Below are 19,474 nucleotides of genomic sequence, written 5' to 3' on the forward strand. Positions count from 1 at the left end.
AAGCAAAATGTACTTATATATGAGTTTAACCATATTTCAGGTATTTTACAAGGAAACATAATGAATGTTTTGAATTAGAAAAATTCATAAGATTAAAGAATCTGATATGCAAGACATGCTGTTTGTATGCAAACACTAGAGCAATTTACCTCCTGGGAACAGATCATTTGTGACCTAACCCACATCAAATCTTCAAGTCCTTTCCCTTTTCTCTCCCACTGGCTTAGCAATGTCAGCGTTGCTCAGAAAGTGCACCCAAGACTTTGTGAGACCGACCCTGGGGTTGCAAATCCTCTTAGAAAATTAAGTCCCCAAGAGGCTGGTCTTTTTCTGCTCAGTTTGCTTGACTTCCCAAGTGAACCAGCAATTTTAAAGAATGCAGTGTGCTGGTTTCCCTCAGAATACCCCTAACAAGTAATTTCAACTTGCCTAACTTTAACCTTCTCTTTGCTGCAGAGGTTCCTCTCTCTCCTCTAGTTAGTGGGAGCTGAGACCTCCTGCTTGGACTCATTGAGTAGCATCTCAGAACAGCTAAAGCTGCAGGGAGGTGACAGCCTGTCCCACAGCAGGTACAGGGCATTTCTTCCCCCCACCAGATGGGAGTAAAAACAGGCAGAGACAGTGGCAAAGTGCAGAATTCCTGATGTCCTACACTGCTGTCCCTACATGGCTGTGCTCAGGATTTGAAATATCTCTGTGCCTCTATTTTCATACCTTTTGCTGGGATGGCTGGTGGCTGCTCCAGTTTCTCTTTCTCCTTCTTTTTCTTTACCTTCTTAGGCTGTAGAGGAGACATGCTTGTCACACTGGTAACTGTCTCCCCAGAGCTGCAAAGCACAGGCCCAAAAGTGAGGGAAAAAATAAGGCAATGGAGAGAAAGAAAGCTTGTCCCTGTGAGTTCATGCAAACACATCACTTTCCACTTGTGGGAGTCCGTGCACAACAACTGGATTCTGATCTGCATATAACATGAAAAACCTCTTATGGGGTTGGAAATGCTCTGAGTTTTGCATTTTTTCAGCCATATAGTATGGCTGAGAAACTCAAAGAGTTTCACTCATCTGGCATAGAAAATGCAACCTCTGAGGTTTAAACAAGACCCATTTCATAGCACCTACTCCTTAAAAGCAGGTATGACCCCACTGCTGTACCCAGAGTGAACTTCTGCCCACCAGCCCTCAAGGGTCAGAGGCTCAGACAGATTACAATAGTTGAATTAGCTCCCACAATAAGTGTATGGAAAAGTAAAATCTCCGATGCAGATTCTGGGCTAAGACTGGCTGAGGGACTAGGAGAGCACGCAGCCTTACAGGAGAGCTGTCTTAAGGCAGCTCAAAAACCCACATCTGCAAAATCTGGCTTCTTCAAGGGGGCCAGTGTGCCCAGGGAATATAAAACAGGAAGCTGTGCTCCACTCTCTAACTCAGGCATTCCCCAATACATCTGTGCTGAAAAGGCGCTCTTAGCTTTGAGGGAAGAATACAAGTTATGCTGTAAACAGACTCCTATCTGCTGGATTTTTACCCTTATCACCTCCCAAAGGCTGAGATAAAAACCCTGCTTTGGATATTCAGGCTCGGGTCTGCAGTCAGGCTGCAGTGCCTGTCACTGTGGGTCACTGAGCTGTGGTAACTGACTCTGCAGGGGCTCCCTGCTTGCAGCTAAAGGGGAATAAAATTGCCCTGGCTTGAGTGGTAATGAAAGGAAACTTAACTCACAGCTGGGATGCGAGGAGAGTGTAAACCATTCAGTTATGATGACTACAGTGATGGAGGTGACTTGGTAAGCACTGGTTGCTCAGCTGCATCTGCCCCTGGGCTCACCCTGGGGAAGGTTAGGGCAGTGTGGTTGTGGGGACCTTTCTCTCAAAAGTATATTGATAGTAATTTTATCTAACCCCTACAAGTATGTGTATTTTCGGTTAAAACAATGCTTGCTTATTTCAAATACAATACATACTTGTAAGTTTTAAAACACAATTATAGAGCTCCATTATTAAGCTTAGGACTTCCTAATATCTTGCCAGATATATTTTTTTGCAACTTAGGAAGTTATTCTAGCCAAGCATTAATACACAAACCAATGTTCTATTTGTCCTTACTTTTCTATTTCTTACATAATTTTTCTTCTGAGCAATCTTATAGCTACTACTTAGCTCTAATCACAGTTCTGTTGTCTCTAATACTTGTCTTTTGCAGCTTTCCCAACACCATCTAATTTTATAGATTCCCACAATGTGCTGTGAGTTCCACCATGCCATGGAACACAACCAGGGTCTCCACAGCTGTAAAAGTGATAATACTTATTTCACTGAATTTTAAATCATTTCCCCCAAGCTCCTGTTTCTCTCCAGATTCTTTTGCATAATGAAATCTTTCTATTAATAGAATAAAATATTCTTTATATTAATAGAATCAAATATTCAGGGCAAAAGACTTAATGAAAGTTAAGATGTCTCTGCTATTGTCCACACAAGAACAACAAAATTACAGACACATTTTACACAGTTGTAAATTCAAATGAATGTCACTACCACTGGTAAAATCACTCTGGATTTACACTTGTATAGATTGCAAAAAATACTCTGGTTTGCTGGTTTTCCAGAGTTCTATTTCATGTACTCAGTCAAAAACATAGCTTTGCTGCCAAACTTTCTAAAAAGTGTTTAAAAAATAAAATATGTTCACAATTTACAAATAAATCAGATTTTATGTAAACTGAGGGCTGGATTGAAACTATTCCTATGTCTGCCTGCTCTACTATGAACTGATCCCACAAAAACCATTTGTTTCTATACCAAAATCAAGATTAAATGGTTTAAAACCAGCAGAAAATGAAACTCTTCTGCCTGGCTTCTTTGTACAAACAGCAAGCTACCAAGAAGAAAGACTACCAAAAAGGAGGTGAGAATACTTTTTAAAAAATGTTTTTGGTTTTAATAATCCAAGGTCATTAAGGCAGATGTGCAGCCTAAAGATGCTGTTGTTATGACATAACAATATATGAAAAAGCTTGGTGTCAATTCATTGCATTAGTTATTATTCCTGCTTTGCCAGGAAAAGTGAAGCTACAAACAAATGTTTTTGAGACTTGTAGATTTCTTTTAAATGCCAGGGCCACACAGGGTTAACCAATTCTGGGAGATACAACAACTATACTTGCTGTCTCAGAAATGAGCTCCTCAAACCAAACAAGGAGGCTCAGAAAAGACTCCTTGGCCCTGAAACACTGCCTCTTTGTGAGCTTGTCTTGTTCTATGTCTAAAAGGAAAGTTAGTTTTTTATCTCCAGCTCCTTCTTCAGCCCCCAGGCTTCTATTTCAACAGAGTCATGTTGTGCATTTCTTGAAATATCTAATGAGTTTTTAAAGAGCAAGAATAATATAGGTGTTTGGGGAAGTAAACTGTGGAAGACGTGTAATAATCATGGAATGGGGCAGCAGTTGCAAGACCTGGAAAACTACTGAATTTTGGCTTTGCTATCCTTATTAGAGTCTAGGATGTGGAACTCTTCCTCTTGTCATCTAAGTCAGCTATTTTCTCTTGTCAAAGGTCTGCAGGGGGGTGACAAAAAATTCACTTGAGTGAACTGGGAGTTACTTGGATATTTTCCAGGTAGGAGAGCTGTGTGAAAAGGTGCCAGGGATATCTGGATTCTTGTTTCTGGTTCTGTGTGGCAGAATGTGCTCCTGTAATGTGAGATTGGCACTGTGGAACCAAGGTGTTGAGATGGACAATTTTCTGAGGAAAACACTTTATTTACCTCCAATTACTTATCTCCAGAAGAGCAGTAACTGAAGGACTAGAGAGTTCAGGCCAACACAAATAAGAAAGACAGAAAAAAATGTTCCTGCTTTCAAAGCTTCACCTCCTGGGGGTTTCTGGATCCGAAAACTGGCAAAATGATCCAATAACAAGGAAAATAATATGAAGAAGGGTATTTAAAGAAAATACCAGAAAATGGAATTCGGTGGTTTGGAAACTAAAAATAACTGTACTATTTTATTTAGGTAGTTATTTTTAAAACGTGGTCAAGAAATGAGTTTTGGTCAACTCATTTTTTTCCTTAATTTGTTATTGGTCAAGTAGCAAACCAAAACCTAAACATTTGCTTTGCTACACTAAGGAAATCTGGATTTAATTTTCTTTTCTACCACGGCCATTTTGCGAGACCTGGGGCAAATCACTTAGCCCACTGTGCTTTAGATTCCAATTAAAAGCAAAAACATCATTCTGATGTCAAGACATAAAATATTTTAAGATGCTTAGGTACTACTGCAGTGGGAATACAGACTTTTCTTAGACACCAGACTATTAATGTAATTTTGAAAGTGGATTCTACTCTGTGTTTGAAATATCACTAAGGGAGTTGGAGTTGAGCTTCTCTAATCAAGGCTGAATTTTGCACAGTAGTAATTTTAAATGACAAGAATCTCATGCAAGTTAGTTAATCAGTTTGGCCTAATGGATATTTAGACAGTAGGTTTTGGGTCTAAATGTGTTGAATTAAGTTCCAAGACAAGGAATCTGCAGGTGAAGAGCAATGAGTTCAAAGGAAGTGATGGTTTGTGTTTTGAGCAGAGGGTGGAAAATAAATGGCACCAAGTGTGAAACATAATTATGATGCTGGTAATGCTTTCATAGGTATTTAATTTTAAAGCCCCAAAGTCAATGTACTTTATGCATGCATTTGTATGATCGAGGATTTCATTAGCATAACTTGTCACACTGAAATACACAAAACCATGTTTTTATCCATATTGAGTCATGCATTTCTTTCTCTTCTAGAGAATCTGTTTTATGGTGAAGAAAATCACATTGGCTTGTTTTCTCCCTAAGTTCAGTGTTTGCAGCAGTATCACTGCTACATCATCTTTCCCAGAGAGCCGGGGTTGGTAGTGTGCGTTTTTATCTGACTGCAATACTCCATTGTTTGAGTTGGGTCTCATTTTTCTTCTCTTTTTATGTTCCCTACCAATATACTTTGGTTTCCTCCCCCTCCTCGTTCTTTTTTGTTTGTTTGTCTTTTGTAATTCAAATTTTGTCCCAGCAGTTAATAAAGAAGGGGGAAAGTGAAAACATCCAGGAAAAAATGAAAACTGCTGAGCTGTCTCTAAATTTGTGGGTGGTGCAATGGCTGGTCAAGGTCACAGAACAAAGATCTGTCCATAAATAACGTGAAAATTTTGATTTGTACTGGCCTCTCCTGACCCCTGTGCTGCTTTGTTTTGATTTCACTTCCATCTGAGTGCCAGTTAGACTGAATACCACGATAATCCCATGAGAATGCACTAAAAATCACACTGTTGGAGCATCTAGGGTGTGCTATACTTGGCATTGAATCCCACAGTGTCTAAAGATACTATGAGAAACAGTATGTGATACCAAGAGGTATTGGATTTAAGCTGCAAGGCTAGAAACACATGGTTTCTGTCACTGAAAACTGGGAAACAGCTGTGTTTCTGTGTTGTTATGAGACATCTCTCTTTCATCTTTTTTGTTTGTAAAATATTTGTCATATATTGTTAATGCAGCTCCAGTCCAATATACATATCAGGAAAATCATACAATGGAAATCAGTTTTACAGCCACACCATAAAAAACTTTTGGCAGCTGATGGTATTTAAAGGGACAATAATTAACAGTGCAGCAGAAGAATTCTTCCCATCACTTGGAGTCTTCAGCTGGGAATAGACTGTGGGCCTTGAAAATCTGCTTTTGAACCCCATTCCATCCCTGGGTGTGGGAATCCCTGGGTAACATTGTGATTTGGTCTGTGTGCAGGGACAGTTTAAGTCATTACCATCCCATGAGGTGTCGGGGAACCCTAGAAACCCACACAGAATGAAAGTAGGCTTCTTCAGAAAGCAATTCAGAGCATCAAGGAGAGACATGTCACTGGAACACCTGCAGGACCTACAGCTAGCCCAGGCAGATTCTTCCTTTTCATGCAGCAGGCACACTCAGGAGTCAGGGATCTGCAAATCTTTATGTTCCCATAAGCACTTTGAAAACATTACTCCTATTCTTCAGCACACACAGCAAAACAAATCCAGAACTGGTACCTTGGTTTAGAGCAAAGAGATATGTAATCTCCTACCTGTTCTGGGGGCATTTCACCAGGTAATGCTTCACTGTTAAAGAAAAGAAAAAAAGAAAGAAAATGTGGCTTCACACCAACATAGTTTATGAGTTTCAAATGAGCACTGCAGACAGATCTGTGTTGTTGAGCGGGTGGAGTTGCCAGGTTGTTACACTGAGAGAGCTAATGATAGTCACCATGCATCATTGTATTGTGCTTTAAAATGCAGTCTGACTTGAAGACAGGGGAGAGGGGGAATGTATTAAACAACACCAAAAATCTGCTGTGGAAATGCTGGGCAACACACATTCCAGTGGTCAGCCCAGCCAAAAGACAGCTTGCTAAGGAAAAGCACAGCAGGCCAGTAATTTTACTTTGAAGACTTTTATTTCCCTTGTGGTGACTGTATTTATTTCCAGAAGCCTGAAATAAACCATTCACCCACAGGAGCCATGGCTGTTCCTAATGTAAGTCAGATTGTGGCCACAGGCACAAAGGGATCCCTTCTGGGATCAGATCAGAGGTCCAGTCCAGCCACCATCCTGTCTCTGACAGCTGTGTGTGTGAGCTGTGTAAATCCTTCTCCATATTCCTTTGAGTCAGTAGTCCTGAGCAAGGGCAGCTGCCCCCACTGCAGCCTTTTAGGAGCCAGGGTTATTAAGATGCTCTTTTGTGGCTTTGTGGCTTCTATGCCTCTCTTAAAGGACAGACTCTGGCTCTTCTGGTCAAGCTACTGCCAATTTATATCTCAAAAGGATGAGAGAGTGCATCCCTGGGTCATGATGTGAAGTTGAATGCAGCACAGAAGTGCCCCTCCCTTGTCATTCCCTGTTCTTTAAAGGACCATGAAAAGCAGACACCAGGACACACATGTAACCGTGCCCCTCTCTACAGGAAGGTTTTCATGTCTGGACTTAGCTAAATGCTCCCATTCTAAGGGAGCTATACAGCTCCCAGGAGGTGCATTTTGGTCCTAAGGAAATGGGTGCCGAGAGCACCAGGAGCTGGGACTAACACAGGGACAATGTTTAAGTCAGTCAAGGCAGTGCTTCCATCTACCTGTCAGACCTTTTTTCAATGTACAGGAGAACAGTAGACCCAATCCTCCAGGAGTAAGGGAATGTTCATGTACAGTGCTGACATGTTTTTGAGCATGCAAATATTCATATATCTGGGTAGCAAAGAAAGGTTTTAGCAGCTCAGAAGAACCTACTTTTTCTCTTTTGTAAATCCTTATTCTATTGTATATTATTTCAATACTTAGCTGGTGTTGGTTCAATGTAAATAGACCTTTTCATTCAAGCTGCTTGTATGCTCACAGCAGTAAGTTGACAAAACAAAGCACATTCCAACCCAATGTCTGCTCAAGAAAAACTGGGATACATCACTCTAGTGCTTGTGGCTTCAGGGTGACTCACTATGACCAACATACTTAAGTGTGGGTACTCCCTTGGCACAAAACTTTTGTCATCACTTAACAGGGTAAGAAGAATAACATCGATCTTGTTCCTTCCTCTTGGCGAGCAGAGTTGTTGGGTTCAGTTAGAATCAGAGTTACTCTGCTAAGTGCACTACCAGGAAGATGGAGCCACAGACTGAAATGTGTTTGTGGTCAGGCAAGGGCTTCTCTATACATCTATTTCTGGTTTACATGTCTTCTCACTTGTGTATCTGAATCACTCATTCCTTTGTGGGACCTGCGTAGGCTGCAGAGCCAGCAAAGTCATGATTTTCTCCTGTCATTAACAAAGCAACTCACTAACCAGACTCCTCCTGAAAGCTTCTGTTCAGAGGTGGTCCTTGCACTCTCCTCTGACATGGTGGCTGCTAAGTGTGCTGGTATCTCATCTTTACAGCTTGTGAGAGGTCTACAAGTAAACCACTTCTAAACTGAAATGAAAGTAGAGCCTGTGCTGGTTACTCCACAGGTCTGAAATAGCACTTCTGTTTACAACAACACTGCTTTGATGCAGCCTCTGAGAAACCCTCTCTGAGGCCACGAATGATACAGTAACCCTTGATCTTGAAATATTATTATGGAAAGACAGATTTGAATGTTGAAATTATGCTTTAGTTTCAGAAAATACTGCAAGTGAGATAGTGCTAATAAGACCCCTCAAATTCCCAAGAATATTGACAGCTACTCAAGAAAAGAGAATAAAATAGAACAGAGTTAAGATTGTTTTGAAACCCCTCTACTTGTTTGGAGAAATGCAACTCATGCAAAATTTTAGCTTCTGGTCAGAATGCAACTTAATGATTCAGCAGTTGGTCTCCTCTGAAAGAAGTTCCAACTACTTCCAACTTACATTTGTGCAAAGGTAGAAGATTTTTGAAAAGTCTAAAGCAAATTTAGTTTTATTTCCTCCTTATTTTAAAGGAAGAAAATGCCTATGTTCTAATTTGCCTGGCAGAATTTTTCTTTTCCTACCAATTTTAATTAAAATTACAATCAAGGCAAGTAAATATTTATTTTTCCTGCTTTCTCTGCATTCTCTTCTCCACTCCCCCTGCCCCCTCTTTTGACAAGGGCTTTGCAGTCATCAGGAATGGCACTTCACTCACCTGTGGATCTCCTCTTGTTCAGAAGGGACTGGCAGAGAATGACAAGTGTGAAAAGGAGGACGCTGATGATTCCTATGGAACACACGAACACTGCGTACACGTAGAGATCTGAAAGCCAAGCACAGAGGATGGTCAGTGCTGCAGCTGATGCTTCTTGATGATGGGACAGGAAAAAAGCTACAAGATCTAAACAGACTCTGGTCCAATAGATTTAAGGTAACAGATCAGAAGTAGTTTAACCCTCTTGAAACTTTCCTAAAGTATCCTGCTCAGTTTGAAATTTGGTTGAAGTCTGCATAACCGCAAACAGGCATAACACACTTATGAGCTGTGACTTTCAGGAGCAAACAAAGGACTGGTTTGGAAATCTTTTAAGCAACAACTCAAAACCCAAAAGGACTTCAGTTGGGTTATTTCCCAGCTCAAACAACTGTAATTATTTTTTTGTAATAAAAGAAAAAAAACAAACACAGACAATGAAACAGACAGAAAGAAAAGTGGCAGTGGGGAGAGTGCTGAGTGGCTGGGGAAGGAGAAGGAAGAAAGCCTGCAATTGTTTCTTCTGCTGGCAGCACTGGCTTGGAATTTATGTATGATTATTTTTTTCTTTTTTAAACTACAGCCTTAGTCTCTCCTCATGGCTTTTATTCAGGTGTTGTAACGTATTTCCAGTGGTTATTTTCCCATTGGCCATAACAGATACACAAGAAACTGAAGCTGGACTCTTCCATTCTCTTTTGTCCAGTACCTCTTGTACTTTGTGGGATGATTTCTCAGGCAAGGCTGGGTTTGCACCAAAACTAGTAAAGTTGGTCCTGGTTTGGGGCACATTAGTTGTCCTGTCCATTGGACTAAACTAACATCATGTATAAACACAGTAGCAGTTTGATGTAGCTTTACCTTCAAAAAACTTCCAAGCTTCATGATTTTTCTTGAAAGTGGGATGATCAGAAGATGTTGATGAAATCACTGAAAAAAACCAAACAAGACATGACAAAAATTGAAAAATTTGTGACATAAAAAGTTTGAACTTCTTGAAGTAAATGTATTCTACCATAGACTTCAGTGTCCCAAGATCTTGCTTTGTCTAATTGTCTTCTGATGAAACAGTTCAGAATTGTCACAGAACTGTCCTCTCTGTTTCAGGAGGATGGATGACTGTCTATATCATAACAGCTGTACATCCTCAAATCAGAATCCAAATGCTCTGACTGCTGAAACGTTGTTCAAAACCCTCTCTCCTCTTCTCAGCCAGATTGTTTATGCATGCTGATATTTTTTATGATATCAGATTAGATGACATCACTTAGGCCAGTTCTATGATATTTCTTTCTCTAGCAATCACTGCAATGAAATGGGAGTCTGGTAATGTCCTCCACATTGCCAGTGAGGTCTGAACCTCCAAGAGAGCTTCATGTGGCAAATCATTACAGAACAAGGATTTTATTGGCAAGGGAGTTCATTAAGAAGTGCCCTGCACGTATGTGAAGGGTGAGGCTAGATCAATGGATATGCAACTTTCAGGACTAATGAAATCTAATGGGAATCTCGTGCAGAATATTGTAACAAATTACTCATCTGTTACATGAAAGCATCACATGTGTAGATTTTTGGCAAGTATTTCAGGATAACTTCCCTGAGAAAAGGGCTTTTGGCAAATTTTGGGAAAAAAATAATCTTGCATCCTTGTATCTTGAAACATTTTTACTGTTAGAAAATGCCACATGTAACTAATATTTAAGAAGTCAGACTTTCTTCTATGGGAAATTCTGATAAATAAGCTTCCCAACAAGACAGATTGTTGTGATCATCTACTTGTTTTTGTTGTCCATGCCAGCAGGATTATAGTTGGACTGACTAATTTTCTGTTTGTCCTCCTACAAGTAGTCTCTTCTCTTGAATTGTAAACCATTTGGAACATGTCTTGCTCTTCCTAAGACGTGCAGTATCATGAGGGATTGCCTAACTGTAAATGATGTTTTTGGGGTGCTGAATACTGTTCTGAGAAAAATACTGATTATTTTGATTTTTCTGATAGGAAGGGGATAGAAGAACCATTTTTATGTTGGGGTTTGTTTTTTTTTTTTGGTCTCTGATAAATGAGGTTTTTTTTGTATTCCCTACTATAATTGACTTGGTTTTAGGCTATCATTGATGACACAAGCCCAGGAAGAGATGCCTTTAATGAGAATATGGGGGAAGGAGAAAAGGTTGAACTTAGACATTGTGTGGCTGGATTAGGAGGCACTTCTTGGCAACATTGGCACATGGATTTCTCTTGGTTTTACTAACAAGATTTAACAATAGCCTTACAAATGCTATCTAATGTCTTGTATTCACAACACTGAAATGGGCAAACTGCAACAGTTCAAATTTCAGGTGGGCCTTCTGGAAACATTACAGATTTGCTGTAGTTGACAAGGGTGCAGGAAGAGAAAACTGTAAGGACTCCATCTCCACAACAAGGCTTCTTTTCCAAAGAAATGTATTTTGCCCCTAAAGTAGAAGCCAGATATGTAACTAAAATTTAAATGTCATCATTACATGGTAGGAATTGTAGCCTGTAACTCAATTGTTTTTATGTAAGTCCAATATCTGTATTTGTACAAATTTATGTGTTGTGACAAAATGCATTTACAACTTATTAATGGCCTATGCAAATTTGCACAAGCAAACTTGCTAGCACATAACAAAATTTGAATGTATTAATAGCAGTAGATACTACAGATCCAGCTGTCAACTTGCTTCAAGAGCGAGTTACATTTTGAAGAAGTAGAATTATCCTTTTCTTTTCCCCCTGGAAAGCTGCATCTTGCACAGTAATCTCTTCTTTCTGTGTGAATAAATCTTTTTAAAAAAGGGACTGTTCTATTTCTGCCTCTGCTTGATGTGCAAAGTTTTAAGAAATTTGTCTGGGGCTTTAGCATAAAGACACAATTTTGAATTTGGGCATAACTGCAGACGCATTACTGGAACAAAATGTTAGGCAACACAGCAACTGTGATGTGGTGGAACACTGCTACCTTATTTGATAAAGCACAAGCAGTACAACTTAAGTATCCAAATGCTTCAGGCAATTTGTATTGCTCCTTTTGTTGTATCCTGGGTCTAACTGTAATATAAGTAAATCCCTTTGCAATAAAAAGTGTAACTGATCATAATATAAAATACAAAATGCGTTTGGAATAACATTTCCTTGAAAAGCCCAAGTGTTACTGTTGGGAAAACTGGAAACTTTATCAGTACTTGGGAAAGAGCTACCTTCCCTCTGAAGCACAGCAAGTACTGTACACTCAGGGTGCATTAGGCAAATGCCAGCAAAGGTGGTCCTTTGCTTCCAGTCAAGAGGCTTTAAATGGTAAAACACTTGCTATGACATTTAAAGATATGCAATATTTCAGATATTTTTTGGTGTCTTTAATCTAGGTTTAGAGTTAGAATAAATATGCTTTTAAGGGGCCAGGGTGGTTGTGGTGTTTGCCTCAGATCCCCGCAGGGTGTCAAAAACTCAGTACAGGCTGGCCAGCCTTCCTCCCTTGTCTCACGTTTCCTGCTCTGCTTTGGGTCATTTGAAGTGGAAAGCAGCAACACAGCTGAGCAGACAGTGTGAAAATGATGAAGTCATGAGGTCTTAAATTCCTGATTATATATTCATAACTCATACTAGAAATCTGGGTAGAAATATTATTTAAGGACTGGACTGAAAAATTATGGATTTCTTTCTTTTCAATAATTCCATTGATCTGAACTCCCATAGTTTAGCTATGAAAAGTAATGAGAGGTTTCAGTGTTATAATTAGTAATAGCCTGAGAAGCTATGAAAGATGCAGAGTGTCCCTTTGTGAGGAGGAGTATGACAGGTGGGTAACAATATTTTATATTGCTTTTTCTTCTATTGCCATTTACTTGGAAAATGCCATTCCGTCTCCAAGAACTCCTGGCAAATCCAGATGTTTCTACTACAGGCATTTAGGATCTTATAAAGTGAATGAGGAAATACTCAACACTGCTCTCTGGCATTATCTTTAAAGTTGTCCCTGTGAGATACCAATTTTTCTGTTTATAGAGACAAAAGCAGAGGAGTAGTTTGCCATCTAGCACTGATGGCACAGCTGCTAAACAAAACCACCTCTTCAAAGGAGTTTGTTCTTGAAATTCAACTTCACCCATCTCTGAAATTGTGAGTGTGGTGACTTAAGATTTGAGCTAATCCATCCCAAAGAAAGGCTTGTTTCCAACTTGGTTCACATCTGCCACTTGTTGCTGGTCATTTTATCCAAAGCTCAATACCAGCAAGCTGGCCATTGCTTTTCTAGCTCTGCTTTCTGGCTGCAGGTGGTATAAGCAATAGTACTGAAGTGATAGTAAAAGTGCTACTTACCAACTGCTGCTAGGCTAGAACTAAGACCAAGGGAAACACTAAGAGAGAGGCAAAACGTAAGCAGAGTATTAGGTTTTCTTCTCCTATCCACAGATTACACTCAAAAATAACTAAATTCAAATGTCTTATAGGTGAATTTACAAAAAAAAAAAGGGGGGATCACAGGACAAGAAGTTATAGACTTCAAATCAGTAATCTCTCACCTCTTATTTCAGTAGCTGCTGTACCATTTGACCATGCTGTCCACTTATTTCTGTGTTTGCCAATTTCCTGTACTTTGCATATATAATGTCCTTGATCTGTTTGCTGGAGGCTTAAAATAAGAAATTTGTACATAGTTCCATGTTTCTCTTTAAGAAGATGAAGTCTTTGCTTGTGAAAATGATGAGTATAATTTCCATAATACTGGACAGACCCAAACTTTGTCATTTTGATCATCAGGTGCTCCTGGGCAGGTGATGCAGCGAAGACCCACCGCACAGCCAGCAGATTGTCTGTCTTCCTCTTTTGAGAAATGTGGCAATAAAGGGTAGCATTATCCCCCTCGGAGTATTGCACTGTTGGTCCAGGAGAGACCGTCACATTTAAAGCCTCACAAACATCTGCAAGGAAAGAAAAGTTGGTGAGAATCCTTCACACTGGCACACCACCTCACCATAATCTGCAAGCCCACAGCAGGTAAACTGATGGCATCTGTTTAGTGTGCAGTAATTTAGTGACCTTGTAGAACCTGACATCATCTGCCTCTCTGAATGTTAAGGATGGCATGAGGCCCTCCTTCAGTGAGCCTGCCCCAGCATTTTTTCTGTCACTGATCAATAACCTAGAGCTGACATGGAGACCTTGCTACTGTCACAGGACCAACTTCACATAATCTTTTATCGGTCTTTTAACAGCTTTGGAAACTGCTCTGTGACCAGCTCTTCCGACAGCTTGCATCTTTCTTAAGACTTCCAGGCTAAATCGTTTCAATAACCAGTTTATGCTCATTTGTTCCTGTGCCAGCTTTAAGCTTAAAATAGTGTTTTCTTCTCTAGAGCTTACTTCCTGACTCCATATACAAAGCAATTATCTGGCCTCAGCCTTTGCTTTGTTGAGCTAAAGAAGACAAGCTCTGTTAGTCTCCTCTAGTAAAATAGTGTCTTCCCTATTCACCCTAACAGCCCTTCTCTGCATTGGTTACATTTTAAATTTTGATTGTAATTAATTATTTTTTTTATGTAATTGACTGCAGTTACAGGCAGTGTCTGGAAAATTCTCCAATGTCCTGTGGAATACTCACAGTACTTCTCAGATTTGACTGGGATATACCTTGCCTGTTATATCCCAGAATTATCTGTCCTTGTTCACTTTCATATGTGATTTTATGTCAGGTGACAAATAAATAGCATAATTGGGTGTTTTCCCTTCTTTGTCATTTCCAGATCAGTCACCAGTGTATCAAAGAAATTCTTACTAATCCCCAAGAATGTGACTTTGCTGTACTAACGTCTGCTCCACTTCTGTTACCCCATCCTCAGTTTTTCCTATGTTCTCTCCTCTTTTTCCTCATTTGATAAGGTCAGCATTTTAAATGTGCATGCTTCTGTCTACTTCTTTTAGACATCATTTGTGCAGACCTTCATACTGTTTCAGAACATCATACTGCTCCTTAGATTATCACTGGAAGCCCACTGATTTCTCTGTATCCTACAGTTCTCCATGTCCTCTGTTTTAAGTAATGTTCTCCTTGTCAAAATCAAATGGTCATCTTAAACCTGGGTTAAATTCATCAGACTAGTTTTTCTGACTACAAATTCAGTTAATCTGCCAGTATTTGCATGACAAAATATGACATGAGATGATATCAGGACAAATGATTATTTCATTGTTGCATTAATTTCTGATTCTTGTCTTTAATGTTCTTCATCCTAAACCATCACTTAGACAAGTTCTTTGTCTCTCTGCTTTACATCTAACAATAGGTGAAGGATGAAAAAATTTTCCATAGCTGTTAAATAGAGGAAGATTTCCCTTTCCTGACCTAACTGATTTATATTGGACTGATTTTCTGAGGCATGGGAATCAACACTCATTTTATTTCCTTCCTGATGCACGTTAAGAAAGTCCTGATCAGTCATATCAGAGAGTGATCTGTTTCTGACCAATGCTCTATTGTGGCAATGTGTTCCCTAAATGCCTTGTGATGTGTAATCCACTGGTCTGAGGGCATCCACCAGAGAGAGACCCATATTCCAGCAGTGAGCAAGCACTCCCTGCAATGCACTCTGCAAAGCATGAAACGTCCTCTAAACTGTGAACTTCCTGTTATGTGAATACTGTACTGTACTCAAATACTAATGAGAATTGCAACTCTGGGAAAATGATTTTTTTTCATTTCTGGACACTTTTCTAGCACATCAGCAAGGAACATTCTAACAAAGGGGATGAGTGTTTTGGCAACGACTATTGTCTGACATCAGCTCCTGAAACACAAACATATATTTATCTTCAAAATAAGCAAGTAAAGTATTTCCATTCTATTTCTGAAGGAGTTTTGGAGACAGAGACACTGGTTTTACAGTCCCAGTGAAGCAGTGAAATGAAGTGGTGAATTATATCACCTTACATACAGTAAATGCACTAAATTAAAGTTGCATTGCAACTGTTTGAGAAGAATTCCGAAAATTAATAGTATGATAATTATTTTGTGCCACTTCCATCAAACTCTCTACTGAATGGCATGTTTATTCCAAGTAGATGTTATTTATTTCTTTTTGTTATGAAGGTGAAAATATTTTGTATTAAGATCTGTTTGGGTTTTTAAAAAAAAATTTGAAGAACTACAGCTAAGCATGGATGAGGTTATTGGTAAAATTATTCATGCATTATGTTTGTGTCTGCAATTCACATAAATGCCAAAGTAAGAGGTTATTTTGGATTGTAGAAAGCATAAAAGTAGAACAGGATGTTGAAATTTAAAATTAAGGCTGAATCCCACCAAAAGCTTTCCAGGCATGAAACTTCAGTTATTATTCTCTGGACTTACCAGCCTTGGTGCTTTACCAGCAGAAGGGAAGCCAGTAAATGGCTGTCTCTGCTATCAAAATAAGATTAAATTTGGAGGTTGTGCTGCTTAGTAAATAAGGAATAATTTTGAGATTTTCAACACTTTTTGGTGTCCTCAAATGTACTTCAGCAATAAATGTTTAATAAATCATTTATAGAATTATAGTTTGGGCAAATGAAAAACACAGACCTTTTTTTCTACTGAAATTATGAACATGTCATGAAAACTAAAGAAAAACAATTATGTCATTTTCCTGACATGTGAATTTCTTTTTTGAAAAAGCTGGCTAGGAGTAATTGTGAAATACAGTCCCAAAATAAAAGGCAAAAAGAAATCATTGCTTAATTCCAAACTAGGCAGAACATAGTGCCAAGAAGTACCCAAGAGAAAATGCAGAGGAAGTCAGATATGGTGATGATGGATGCCTCTGTGAGAAGATAAAGCAGCATTGTACATGGAGACTCTGATCCCTTTCTAGCTGTTTAAGACTCATACAAACATTGGTATTTAATACCTAATACTTCTACTTTTCCTTTGGGGACATGCCTTTTTATAGGGACATACCAAATTTTGCATCCTTCATGTTACTGATCAGTGGGAACCTATCTCCTTATCTTCCTTCTGTGGCTCCCGTTGGTGCTGCTGCACAAGTATAGCAATGGGGAGAATTTTGGAAATCTCATGCTGCTTTTATCATGGTATCAGCTCATTGAGAACAGGGTCAGGTGATGCTTTATATAAAGCAGAGAAACAGTGTCCATTGGACTTTATCCTCCTACTGCCATTGGGGGAGGAACAGTGGATTTTGAAGGAAACAGTTCATTTACCTCCTATGTGGAAAGCAAAACCCTCATTCAAGGCTCTCAGACACTAGTGGACATGTTCCTCCTGTCTTTAGCAGGCACTGGTCAGCCCCAACATGAGGTTTACCCTTGTAATGGGCTCCTTGCCAAAAGCAGGAAATTTCACAACATAAGAGCAGGCTTGTGTGCCAACATAGCACTGAATTTCTAGACTTCAGATTGCTGTTTCAAGTGAGGAATCACTGTTTATCTTCTTCTGCCTTCCCAGTATAGTACGATGTAGCCATTCAGGTGGAGCTCACCACAAGAGTTTCAGTCTCGTTTCTGCTTGGAAAGGAAAATTATTTATAGAATGGGGAGGAGAGAGAGTCACAGACTTGGTGATTTCTTTGCAGTGTACTTAACCACCAAACTTCTTTTTGCAATGAGCTTGCTTAGTTGCTCGATCCCACCATTTTAGCTGTTTGCTTCTCTGGTATGTTCCACCAGCATGTCTCAGCACCCTGTGGGGACCCAGGAAAGGTGACTGCTGCCTAAGCTCTGTTTTAAAAAAATCCCAATTTGAAAATAGTCCACTTCTGCTTACACCAGTTCAAGTCCAAGAATTAACCAGATTTGGACTTTGATGTCTGCCATAGTACACAGCAAAACACTTTAACAGCACTGTCAGGAGTACCAAACTATACTTCTAGCACCCAGAAACTTGTTTATACCAGGGCCACTCCCCTCTGTCTGTGCTGGAACAGTGCTAGAGGATTTACAGTGGCCAGTGAGTCCTTACATGTGGTGTAAATTTCAGCAAGGCTATGGTTTTTTGGGAGAACACCAGTTATTCCAGTTGAGATAGGAGTGGAGCTGTTCCTGTGCATAGCTGCTCACAGTCCAGGTTTAGTGCTGTATACAGGCCTCTCTTTCTTCCTCCTTGGGGCAGAATCTACAGAATCTGCAGCAGAATTCTGCCGATGGGCAGAATCTACAACCCAGCCTCCAGTGCTGTAAGGACAGACAGCTGGGGGATTGGAGGTGGTTACCTTCTGATGTCAGCTTTGCATGACCAGAAGCATATGGGATGGCTTTTATCTGTGTTGTAGTTTGTTCAGTGAAGCTATGCTACTGTCAAAGCTTGCTTTCGTTTGATTTCTTTACAATTAAAAAGAGCAGATGAGCCAAGGAGAAACAAAGCTCTTTCTTTAAATGAAAATAATTAGGAGCTGGCTAGCAAGAGCACCAAAAAAACAACCAACAGTTTTCAGCTGAACAGATCTGTCAGCAAGTTTCACAAGTCAGAAGCTCCCCCTCAGAGAAAGCTTCTGCATTGACTAAAGATGGACTTGAACCAAACCTCTGCCTCCACCACCTCCTGCCCTTCTGCAGTGCAGTTCAAATTCAAGTTTTTCACTAGCCTTGAATGAGCAAGGCTTCCCCACCCCTCTGAGCTCACTGCACCTGGAAGTTTAGACCCAGACTCTGTGTCCGTTCTGCAGCTTCAGGACACACAACGCTGTCCAATATACCTTTGCTTCTAGAGGCATGAAGGGTCTTAAAGGGAGGGCGCTTTTTAGAAGTGACCTACGGGCTCCATTCCCACCTGACGCCAACAGGATCAGGGCACCTGTGGAATAAAAACGCCGAATCTCCCTTTGCTTCGGCTCTGCCTGGCACAGAAGACGGCCCGTTTCCATGAACTTGCACGGAGAGGGCTTTCTTCTCTGACAGGATCCGGTGGCTGGGAAGAAGCGCTGCTGCCGGGAGCCGGGGGAAGCGGCAGCGGGCCGGGGTCGGGCCGGGATAGGGCCGGGCGGGTCGGGCCGGGGCAGGGCCAGGCGGGTCGAGGCTCCGCAGGATCCCGGCTCCGCCCGCCCGAGCGGCGCTGCCGCGCCCCGCCGCTGCGGGACCCGAGCGGGGCTGCCCGAGGCGGGGCTGCCCGAGGGTCCCGCCGAGCCCAGGGCAGGGGTCGGGCCCCTCTGGGCGCTTACCTGGGGCCGAGGCCGTGGCCAGCAGGGCGGCCAGCGCCGTAGCCAGGAGGCGCATGGCCCGCGGGGCGCCGGCTCCCGTCCCGTGCCCCTCCGCCGAGCTGCCTCTCTCCTCTCCTCCCCGGCCTCTCGCCTCCTCCCCGCCCGGTCCTCCCTTCTCCCCTTGCTTTTCATCTCCTCCCCTTTCTCCTCCTTTTTTTTTTTTTTTTTTTTTTTTCTTTTTTTTTTTTTTTTTTCCTGCTTTCTTCCTTCCCTCCCTACTCCTTTGCGCTTCCCAGCGTCCTGCCCCCCTTCAACTCTCCGCTTTTTCTCGCCCCCTTTCCCTGTGGTTTCTGTCCACACCGTGCCTGTAGGGCGGCATTAGGGCTAGACAGGGATGCTCCATCTCTAGCCTCTGCGATCCTCTCTGCACACACACCCCTTGCCCAAAGGACACGGGTCTGTGTCGAGGAAGAATGAGGAAATCCCTGCCTAAGTACAGAAAACCTCAGTACGAGCAGGTGAGGCATAAACAGCTGGAGGCTGTGACGTAGTTGGCTGGGATGGGGAAGGCTGTATTAGGCATCCTCTCCATTTTCCCGGGTGTGTTGGCAGTTTTGCAGACCCTCATGTCCATTCCACTC

At 41.1% G+C, this 19,474-nt stretch overlaps 1 protein-coding gene across 1 annotated transcript in view; it reads right to left on the bottom strand.

Annotated features, from left to right (window-relative positions):
* Positions 1–18,977, bottom strand: part of VSTM4 (V-set and transmembrane domain containing 4) — a 31,758-nt gene extending 12,781 nt beyond the window's left edge. Inside the window, exons 1-6 of the mRNA XM_039709442.1 lie at positions 18,855–18,977; positions 13,230–13,628; positions 9,546–9,614; positions 8,646–8,753; positions 6,099–6,132; positions 715–827 (exon numbers count right to left, since the gene is read on the bottom strand). Coding sequence (XP_039565376.1) covers positions 715–827; positions 6,099–6,132; positions 8,646–8,753; positions 9,546–9,614; positions 13,230–13,628; positions 18,855–18,909 — 778 coding nt within the window. The 5' untranslated portion in view covers positions 18,910–18,977. The remainder of the gene's footprint in view (positions 1–714; positions 828–6,098; positions 6,133–8,645; positions 8,754–9,545; positions 9,615–13,229; positions 13,629–18,854) is intronic.
* Positions 18,978–19,474: the final 497 nt, after the last annotated feature.

The sequence above is a fragment of the Passer montanus genome, unplaced genomic scaffold (genome assembly GCF_014805655.1).
Source record: "Passer montanus isolate IOZ18808 unplaced genomic scaffold, ASM1480565v1 scaffold21, whole genome shotgun sequence".
Lineage (NCBI taxonomy): Eukaryota > Metazoa > Chordata > Aves > Passeriformes > Passeridae > Passer > Passer montanus.